Source organism: Equus asinus, chromosome 2 (assembly GCF_041296235.1).
Source record: "Equus asinus isolate D_3611 breed Donkey chromosome 2, EquAss-T2T_v2, whole genome shotgun sequence".
Taxonomy (NCBI): domain Eukaryota; kingdom Metazoa; phylum Chordata; class Mammalia; order Perissodactyla; family Equidae; genus Equus; species Equus asinus.
The window spans coordinates 62,099,710-62,109,425 of record NC_091791.1 but is presented as its reverse complement, the minus strand read 5'-3'; the positions used below and the strand labels follow the sequence as shown (position 1 = coordinate 62,109,425).

General features: G+C 51.9%; 1 protein-coding gene across 2 annotated transcripts; it reads left to right on the top strand.

The window, feature by feature from the left end:
• Window positions 1-59: 59 nt before the first annotated feature.
• Window positions 60-9,691, top strand: SYNPO2L (synaptopodin 2 like). Of its 2 annotated transcripts, none has more exons than XM_014858848.3 (4): window positions 60-372; window positions 1,560-1,711; window positions 2,180-2,694; window positions 5,977-9,691. In XM_014858848.3, exons 1-4 carry the CDS (start codon window positions 268-270, stop codon window positions 8,157-8,159), a joined length of 2,955 nt encoding a protein of 984 aa, XP_014714334.2. In that variant the 5' UTR covers window positions 60-267; the 3' UTR covers window positions 8,160-9,691. The 2 variants fall into 2 exon arrangements, with proteins under 2 accessions (XP_014714334.2, XP_014714335.3); XM_014858849.3 differs by having other exon boundaries at window positions 130-372; window positions 2,180-3,973.
• Window positions 9,692-9,716: the final 25 nt, after the last annotated feature.

The window sequence follows — 9,716 nt, the reverse complement described above, 5'->3', positions numbered from 1 at the left end:
ATTAGTTCTGGGAGTAATACGGCTGGGGGAGGGAAGGGAGTACAGCCGGAAACTATTTTGAGCACAACTTCGATTGACAGGACACATGTGCTGGACTGTACTGATCCCAGGGCCAAGCTGCCTGCCTGTGGTGTGTGGTGTGGCGGGGAAGGCCTGGGGCAGCAGGAGCAGGACAACCAGACAGACAGGCCGGACGAGGTACCAGCACCTCGACTTCTCTCCCTGGGACACTGTCCAAACTCCAAGGGCCATAGGCCAAGCTGAGCGATGGGTGCTGAGGAGGAGGTGCTGGTCACTCTGTCAGGGGGAGCCCCCTGGGGCTTCCGACTTCAGGGGGGGGCCGAGCAGAGGAAACCATTACAGGTGTCCAAGGTAAGGGAGAGCCCATATATTGAGGTTGAGGGAAAGGGGAACTCAAGGGAACCTGGGAAGTGGAATGTGGTGGCCTATGTGGGAGAAGCGGGAGGCTATGAAGAAGAGGAGTCGGGGTGGGTAGGTGGGCAGGGAAGCATGCTCAAGTCTGGTGGAGGGAGTAGTGTCTGAGCACTGGCTTCTTGTGAGGGGCTATTAAAAAATTCCTGCTTTCTGGGAGCAAAGAAAAAGTAAGACTCTGCCTCGGTTCCCTGCAGCACCATAGTAGCAGAGGCCCAGTTCTGGCCATCCAGTCTTTGCTCTCCTGAGTCCTTTACTCCAAACTCCAGGAATGTAGGGAAGGTTCTAATTTCTTTCTAACTAAACTGATATGTGATGAACTGAGGCTGTCTCATGCAGCCCAGCTCAGCTCAGTCCTGCCCTGCCCATGGCTTCAGTGCTCCTTTCCTTATGCCAGATCCTTCCTCTCACTAGGCAAGACTTTTTTAGGTGCTAAGAGGGTTATGGCAAGATCCAGCCTGTCAAATGAAGTTGTTACCCTTTTGGTTTCACCATATAGGCTTAATTTTCTCAATTGTAAAATGTGGGTAATAATAGTACCTACTTCATAGACCCATTCTAAGGATTAAATGCAGTAATACATGTAGAGTGCTTAGCACCATGCCTAAAATTTAGTAGGAACTCAATAAATGATAGCCACCACTGTTATTATTACTTTAACATATGTATGTGCATACATGGAACACATATACACACACAATCACAATCTCCCAGAATCTGCTGGACTCCCTCCAATCTGGAATACTGTTCTAAAATCTTGACTGTGTAGATAATGATGCCTGGAATTCCAAGGCCTAGAAGAGAACTCTTGGCTAGTATAGATATTGCCCTTAGAGGAAAATCTTGAGGGGCTATAAGCACATTTCTAGCACCTCCCCCCTGCAGTTTTCCTCAAACCTCTTTCATTCGGTGATTACCCTACCTCCCCTCATGTGATGTATTACTTCCTCCAGTTGCACCTTCTTCCCTCTAGATAGGCCCCCTTAACTGCAGCCCCTCCCTACCCTTTCTTACTCTGCAAAGTAAAATCCCCTCCACACATGGGTCCTTCCTGTCCTAACTCCCTTCTATCTATTCCCCCTTAGAGCCCTCCCTCACCTATAATCTCTCCTCTGTCATCTTCTCAGATCCGAAGACGGAGCCAGGCTGGCAGAGCAGGACTCCGAGAGAGGGACCAGCTTTTGGCCATCAATGGTGTCTCCTGTACCAGCCTCTCTCATGCCAGTGCCATGAGCCTCATTGATGCATCAGGGAATCAGCTTGTCCTCACTGTGCGACGGTATGGAGCCCTCCCATCCCACCCTACTCCTGTTCCCCTAGTCTAGGGCTCCCATTGCCTGTCTCAACTCTATGTCTCACTGGCCTAGCTTCAGTAACTAACAAGTACCCATTTCTGCTTGTATGTTTGTTCTGGAGTGTAGATGTTATTATAGGCATCCCAAAGGGCTTGAATGTATCTGCAATTAAGGGATGTGGGTATCGAGTGGACATTTGAGTATGTGGGCCTACTTCACCTCTTGCCTGTCTCCTTATCATCACATCTCCCTCTAAACCCATTTGCACTCACAGCCCTCCAAGCACATTTGCCTCCCAGTTTGTCTTCAGATATCTGCTCTTCCCAGCCCATCCATTCCACCTATGTGCCAGTTCCCTCTCTTCCCTTACCTCCTCCTCCTATCCCCTCCAGATCTCTCTAGGTGTCAGTCATCCACCCCATCTCTCAAGTTCTGTCATCTTTCCTATCCAGGGTAGAGGATGAAGGGCCTGTGCGATCTCCATCACCTGGTGAGCTTCAGGTGCTGTCGCCCTTATCTCCGCTGAGTCCTGAGCCCCCCGGTGCTCCAGTTCCCCAGCCTCTTCAGCCTGGGAGGCTCCTCTCACCTCCTGACAGTGAAGCTTACTATGGAGAGACAGACAGTGATGCTGATGGCCCTGCCACCCAGGAGAAGCCCCGCCGACCCCGCCGCCGAGGCCCCATGAAGCCTACGCCTCCAGGAGCCCCACCTGATGAGGTCTACCTGTCTGACAGCCCTGCAGAGCCAGTGCCGGCTGTCCCTGGCCCTCCCAGCCAGGTTGACAGCCGTGTGAGCTCCCCATCTTGGGAGGACGGGGCAACCCTTCAGCCACCCCCAGCAGAGGCCCTGCTGTTGCCCCATGGCTCCCTCCGGCCTGGCCCTCATCTCATCCCTATGGTGGGGCCTGTTCCCCACCCAGTGGCAGAAGATCTTACTACCACCTACACCCAGAAGGCCAAAGAAGCCAGTGAGTGCCTGAACCCTTTTTCCCTAGCCAGGATCCTTCAATCTGAGCCCTAAATATACCCCTCCATAACCATACCTTATGCTTCCCTTGGATATAGTCTTGGTGACAAGTGGAGAAGAGTGATGAGTAGGAGGGGAAAATAATTATTCTCATGGTCCCCATTATTTTTGCTGTTTGAACCAGTGTGGCAAAAAGGTACAGGTGGTTCAACCCAACCCAGGAACAGGGTAAGTAGGGAATTTGGAAAGGGATATGAATCGATGAAGGGTTTGCTTATTGTTGTTGCTATGATTTTGTGGATGTCAGACGAAGTGAGGGCGGAGTGCAGACATGGGGCAGGGAAGTATTTGGAAGCAGGGCAGTGCTTACAGGGGCTCTTCAGTGTTAATTGCAGGCATGGCATCAGAGATACCTTTGACATTGTAAGTTCCGTTAGGATTCCTGGGGACTGGGAGGCTATGGGATAGTCATGAGATCCCTAGGAAATGGTAGAGGGAGGGATCTTTGGCTCCTTATCTCAGGCAAGAATGTAGGCCTGGGCAGAAAAGGCCAGTTCCACTTATCTCAGGCTCTTTGCTATTTTTGATGTGAGCTACAGAACAATGGCTAAGAGCGAACTTTCTCCCTGTCCTATGCCTTCCATGCCCCTCCCCGAGATACCTTTCATGTCTCCTTGGAAATCTCAGGATTATCCCTTTAGTTCTCATCTCTTATTCCTCCCTTCCACCATTCTGATTCCTGATCCATAGAATTTTGTGTCTCTAAGTCTGGAATAGAGGCTAAGGACGTAACAGTTTAGGGTCTGACATCGCTGAGAGTGTCCAATATCCCACAAATTCCAGATGCATGTCCAGGATCCCATGCTTATCCCCAGTTCTCATTTTAGCATTCTCTCCCTTCCCATCATGCGGGGTGAGACTGTAGTTAGTGGCTCAGGGATATTTTTAGCCAAGCAGACCTCATTGTCCAGTGGGTTGGGGTGGGGGGAGGGTAGGCAGGTGCCCATGTCCATCACACCAGGGCTTGTAGGGCAGCCAAGAGAAGGCAGGGGGTCAGGCCCCAAAAATAGCACAGTGAGCTCATTCAGCTGCCAGCTCTGGGGATAAGACAAAGGGGCTTTAAAAGGCATGGGGGGTGGCTCAAGCTGGTCCTGCTCCAGCCTACACTGCCTTTCTCGGCATGGAGACCTTTGAGCCCATCAGCCAAGAGTCCCTCAGCCAAGCCAGCTGCGACAAAGTCCCAGGCCGGTTTCCTGAGCTCCAGGACCAGTTCTATGCAGGTACAGACCTCCCATAGTCAGCAGAGTTCTGGGATCTAGAATGGAGGGGAATACATCAACAGTTTAGGAAGGGAGGTCTTTGGGAAAATTCTTACTCTGTCATCCCCTCCTCCTTTTTGCCTTCCTCTTCTTTTCTCAAGAGAGTTTCACTGCCTTTTTCTCAGAATAGGCTGATGCTATGGCCACATGTCAAAGGGGTTTGTGACTACATGAGCTGTAGAAAACTCATGGGAAGAGTGTATGTGAGAGACAGAAATGTGAACAATCCATAAATACATGCAGGGATGTACGTGGGAGTCCGTGGGAGAAGATATGTGTGAACAAGAAAGTGTCTGTGTACATGTGAGCCAGTCTAAAGAAAGCTTTGATAGTAATTGTTACTCACAGTGAGCCTTAGGGCTGCTGTTAAATGCTAAATTTACCTACATTATCTCACTTAATCTTCATAGCAACCTTATGAGGTAGCCATTATCATCCTCATTTACAGATGAGGAAAGTGAACTTCAGTGGGGTGAAAACGCTCCCAAGATCCAAAAATCTGAATGGAACTCTGACTCCAGTCCCTATCTCTGGTCCACAGTATTAGTCTGTATAAATGTTGGGATGGGTGGAATGAGAGCCTTAATTAGAAAGGAGTTTGGTATCTTGAGTGGAAAGTAGATGGAATTTCAATAATTTTTCAGAAGGGGATCATGGGGATCATTGATCAGAGAGTATTTGTGTCCATGGCAGGGCCCTAGCAGCAGAGCTGCCTCTCCCATTTCCTGGTCCCACCTCCCAGGCCCTGCATGGCATGGGAAGCCCTGCCCTGGCTCCCCTTAGTACATATTCCTTGTGTGCCTGCCTGGTAATGGCTGCCCAAGCTCTCTACCTAGAAGGTTTGGAAAAGAGGGGACATCTCTGACTCTCACAAAGCCCTCTATAGTCCCACCCCCAGCTTGGGGAAAAGGAGAATATATTTAGCTGGTGATCTTGAGGTATCCTAATGATACTGAGGGTTGCCTTAGAGAGCAGCACTCTGGCTTTTCCTGCATCTCCGATCTGAAGCTCTCCCTGGCTGTGAGTAGCAGGGGTGTGAGGCACAGAGGAGTGCCCTGGTGGTTGGAAGTCCAGTATTGGCACTAAATTTTTGTTCAAACTATTAACAACAGGGTCTTTGCAGGGGGAACCCTGGGAAGAAGGGCCATATGTGTAGGCCATATGTGCATAAGAGTATGCATATGTGTGAATGTATTTGACTCTATGTGTGTTTTTATGTAGGCACATGTGTATTTACATGCATGTATGTGAACTAGGGTGTATATAAGCTAGGTTATATAGGAATGAGAGAGAAAAGTAAATAGAAAAAATATGCCCACAACCCATATTCTTGTTGAAATGATGTGTGACGGGAGTTATTTCTATGAACATATATGATGTGGACCGCATAATGGGGGTGGAATAGTGAATGAAGACCCTCACTGCTATGGATCCTTTGTATCCTTATCATAAAGGATAAGGGGTGAGAAGAGGGAATAAGCCCCAAACTTTCTGAGAAGCCCCCTAACATGGTCTCTGTGGTGGGAGAAAATTGTCCCTTCTCATCTCTTCTCTCCCTGGGACCTGCTTCATGTCCCTGCCTGCCACGAGAAGTGACCCACCACCTCAACCCCAACCCCACATTGCCAGCCAAGAATGGAGGGAGGCAGGGGAGGAATTATTTGGTGTGGGTAAGAGCACGTCTCTGGGAAATAGGAGCAGAGTAGAGGGAAGAGAGGATAGGAGGAGAGCTGTAGTCAGCGTGGCGTCAGGGCAGCCAACTACACTCTGTTTTCTCTTCAACTGTCCTTGGTTTCACCTTTCACCTTCCACTCTGCCCCTAAGTTAGAGGACTTTGCCACAGGCAGGAGACCGTGTGGGTAAGGTCAATGAAAAAACCAGGGGTGGGAGGCCTGAGGGAGCTGGCTGGGGTTGAATAATACTAGAAGAGGCTCACTGACCATTTTTCCTCCTGGCCTCCTCAGAACTGCAACGGGCAGAGAGCCTCCAAGAGAAGAGTGTGAAGGAGGCCAAGACCAAATGCCGGACGATTGCATCCCTGCTAACCGCAGCCCCCAACCCCCACTCCAAGGGGGTGCTTATGTTTAAGAAACGTCGGCAGAGAGCCAAGAAATACACCCTAGTGAGCTTTGGGGCTGCAGCTAGGACAGGCGCTGAGGAGGAGGAGGATGGCATCCCTCCAACTAGTGAGTCTGAGCTGGACGAGGAGGTCTTCTCCGATGCTCGAAGCCTCACCAACCAGTCGGATTGGGACAGCCCCTATCTGGACATGGAGCTGGCCAGGCCAGGCTCAGGCGCAGCAGAGGGTCAGGGCCCAGGGCTGGGAGGGCAGTTGAGTGAGGCCTCTGGGAGAGGGGTCCAGCTCTTTGAACAGCAGCGCCAGCGCACAGCCTCCAGCACCCAGGAGATAGCCCGGGATGGTCCAGCAGCCATGCTCAACGGGCAAGGCCTGCAGTCACCACCTCGGGCCCAAAGTGCTCCGCCGGAGGCGGCTGTGCTCCCATCCAGCCTTTCGCCAGCCCCTGCAGCCAGCCCTAGACCCTTCCTCCCAGGCAGTGGAGCCTCTACCCCAGCTCCAAGCATCTTCAACCGGTCAGCCAGGCCCTTTACTCCGGGCTTACAAGGACAGCGGCCAGGTACCACCTCAGTTATTTTCCGGCCCTTAGCCCCTAAGAGGGCAAATGAAAGCCTGGGAGGCCTCAGCCTCGCTCCACCGCCTTTCTTGTCCTCTCCGCAGGGGCCCACCCCTCTGCCCAGCTTCACCTTAGGGGTTCCCAGCCATGTGCCAGCCTCCGCTTCCCTTAGTACCCCACGCCCCTCGGGCCCCGTGACGGCCACCAGCTCCCTGTACATCCCAGCCCCTAACCGTCCTGTTACGCCAGGCGAAGCCCCGGAGTCCCTCGCTTCCCCTAGCGGAGCTGCCAAGACCTCCACCGCTTCTATTTTCCTATCGGCGCCTCTGCGATCCGCTGCGCGCCCAGAGGCGCCCGCCCCAGGCTCCGCGGCCCCTGAGCCCCCCAGTGCTCGGGAGCAGCGCATCTCTGTGCCAGCTGTCCGCACCGGCATCCTCCAGGAGGCCCGGCGTCGGGGGACCCGGAAGCAGATGTTCCGGCCAGGAAATGAGGAGACAAAGAACTCGCCCAACCCCGAGCTACTATCGTTGGTGCAGAATCTGGATGAAAAACCCCGAGCTGGGGGTGCTGAATCTGGTCCAGAGGAGGATGCTCTGAGCCTCGGTGCTGAAGCCTGCAACTTCATGCAGCCACCAGGGGGCAGGAGTTACAAGACGCCGCCTCTTGTGACACCTAAAACCCCGCCTCCAATGCCTCCCAAGACCCCACCCCCTATGACGCTCAAGACTCCACCCCCAGTGGCTCCTAAGCCCCCATCTCGAGGGTACCTTGATGGGCTGGTGAATGGGGCGGCCCCTTCGCCTGGAATCCCTGAACCACCAAGGCTTCAGGGCAGGGGTGGGGAGCTGTTTGCTAAGCGGCAGAGCCGAGCGGACAGGTATGTGGTGGAAGCTACACCTAGTCCTGGCCTTGGCCCTGGCCCTGGCCCTCGGCCCAGAAGCCCTTCTCCTACTCCCTCACTGCCCCCTTCCTGGAAATATTCACCCAACATCCGTGCCCCACCTCCTATTGCTTATAACCCACTGCTCTCACCCTTTTTCCCCCAAGCTGCCCGAACACTCCCTAATAAGGCCCAATCCCAGGGGCCCCGGGCAACCCCCAAGCAGGGTATCAAGGCTTTGGATTTCATGCGGCACCAGCCCTATCAACTTAAAACTGCCATGTTCTGTTTTGATGAGATTCCCCAGACTCCTGGCCCCACCTCCTCAGGGCCCCCTAAAACTGCCAGAGTCCAGGAGATCCGCCGATTTTCCACTCCAGCGCCCCAGCCCACTGCAGAGCTCCTGGCCCCCACTGTGCTTGCTCCCCGAGCAGCCACTACATTGGATGAGCCTATCTGGAGGGCAGAGCTGGCCTCAACCCCTGTGCTTAGCCCAGCCCCTCCTCCAGAGTCTCCCAGGGGTCTTGGGGCCTCCTCCAGCTCCTGTGGCTTCCAGGTAGCCAGGCCTCGGTTCTCAGCCACCAGAACCGGATTGCAGGCTCATGTGTGGAGGCCTGGGGCAGGCCACCACTGAGCAGGGCACAGCTCCCAGGACCAAGGAGAGGTGGAACATCCAGTTCCTAAAGTTGATTCTCCTACCCATCCCACTCCCTCTTTCAGGTATCTGGAGGTTAAATTCCCTTTTCCATAGTTTTGGAGTTGGTGCCCCATCCATCAGCTTCCTCCTCACTCCCAACCTCCCTGCTGCTTTCCAACATACTATCCCTGCGTTGCTGTCTGTGCTTCTCTTTGTCTCTGTGTTCCCTGCCTGGCTCTCTGTCTTTATCTCTAGGTCTCTCACCCATACTCCTCCACTTGTCTCTATTTCTCTACTTTGAGCTTTTCTCCATGGGCCTCATTTTAACATTCAATGAGAAGCACACAGAGCAGATACCACTGAGACTTCAAGCAAGAAGCTCTCCACCAGGCAGGCAACAAAGGGACTGAATTGACCTCTTCTTGCACTTAGTCATTTGCTATTCCTCACTCTTCTTTCCCAAGCTTGGCTGGCATATACCTAGGCATGTATGTGTGCATGTGTGTATGTGCAAGTGTGTGTGTGTACACACAGATTTGCTCTTCTGTTTGAGGCATGAGTAAGAAGAGAGGTCTAAATAAAGACCCAGTTGGGGTTTTACCCTTTTGCTGATGAAAGAAAGGACAGATATCCCCACATGGAGTCTAGTGGAAGAAAGAGATGCACTAGAGTTAAAGACCAGCATCTGTAGTAAGTGTACAGCATTTTGTGAAACTCATAAAGTATGAGAAGACTTGAAGGGCTAGGGCAGTTTGTTTAGGCTGAGTTATATCAGCTAGACCAGGAATAGAACTGAGAATTCTATTCCTCAGGATTTCAGAAAGTTAGCAACTTGAGAGGCCCATGCTGAGCAACAAAGCATCCAGGAAGTGAAAAAAAAGAAAGAAAACTTCCTCTGAGAATGGATAAATCATTGACTTCATTGCCTTATGAACTTAAGACACAAAGGAGGGAGAAAAGAGCCATGGTGTGGAAAGTGAGATAGAAACTAGGAGCAGAACAGAAACGAATGAAATTCACTGAGCCCCAGAGAGGAGCATAGTGAGGGAGAGTGCAGTGTTGGCAGAGAGTAAAGTTGGGTAACAAGAAACTAACCATGTACAAAAGGGGGATTGGGGAAAAAGTTGAGGGAGAAGCATGTATTTGTTAGAGTGAAGGGGGATGATGGTGGAGGGATGTGAGAGTGTGTGCTGAGTGTTGAAAGAACATTTTGTATCTGCGCTGCCTCCTTTGAGCCTGTCCCATTGTCTTCTGCAGCTTGTCCTGACTACCTGGGAAAGGGCAAGGAAACACCCAGAGCCAAAATCTCTTTTCAGTCCTACCCCATACCTCAAACTCTAGCTTTTGTTCCTTTCCAGCTTCAGGTCCTGATCTCTGATCCTGGAGGGGCATGGACTCCCCTCTCACCATGACTTCTACCAGTCACATTTGCTGCTTGATCTGGAAATTGATAATTTCCTTTGGCATATTGGGTGTGAGTCACAGTACTTTGGTTTGTGCACAAGAATAAACTTATGACCCATACCTTCTGTTGCTGTCATCTCTTTTAGTTTT

Excerpts from the sequence above, each read along its gene's own strand:
- SYNPO2L (XM_014858848.3), top strand. The coding sequence starts at position 268 with ATGGGTGCTGAGGAGGAGGTGCTGGTCACTCTGTCAGGGGGAGCCCCC. Across the intron at positions 373-1,559 it reads AACCATTACAGGTGTCCAAG|ATCCGAAGACGGAGCCAGGC; the intron begins GTAAGGGAGAGC and ends TCATCTTCTCAG. Across the intron at positions 1,712-2,179 it reads CTTGTCCTCACTGTGCGACG|GGTAGAGGATGAAGGGCCTG; the intron begins GTATGGAGCCCT and ends TTTCCTATCCAG.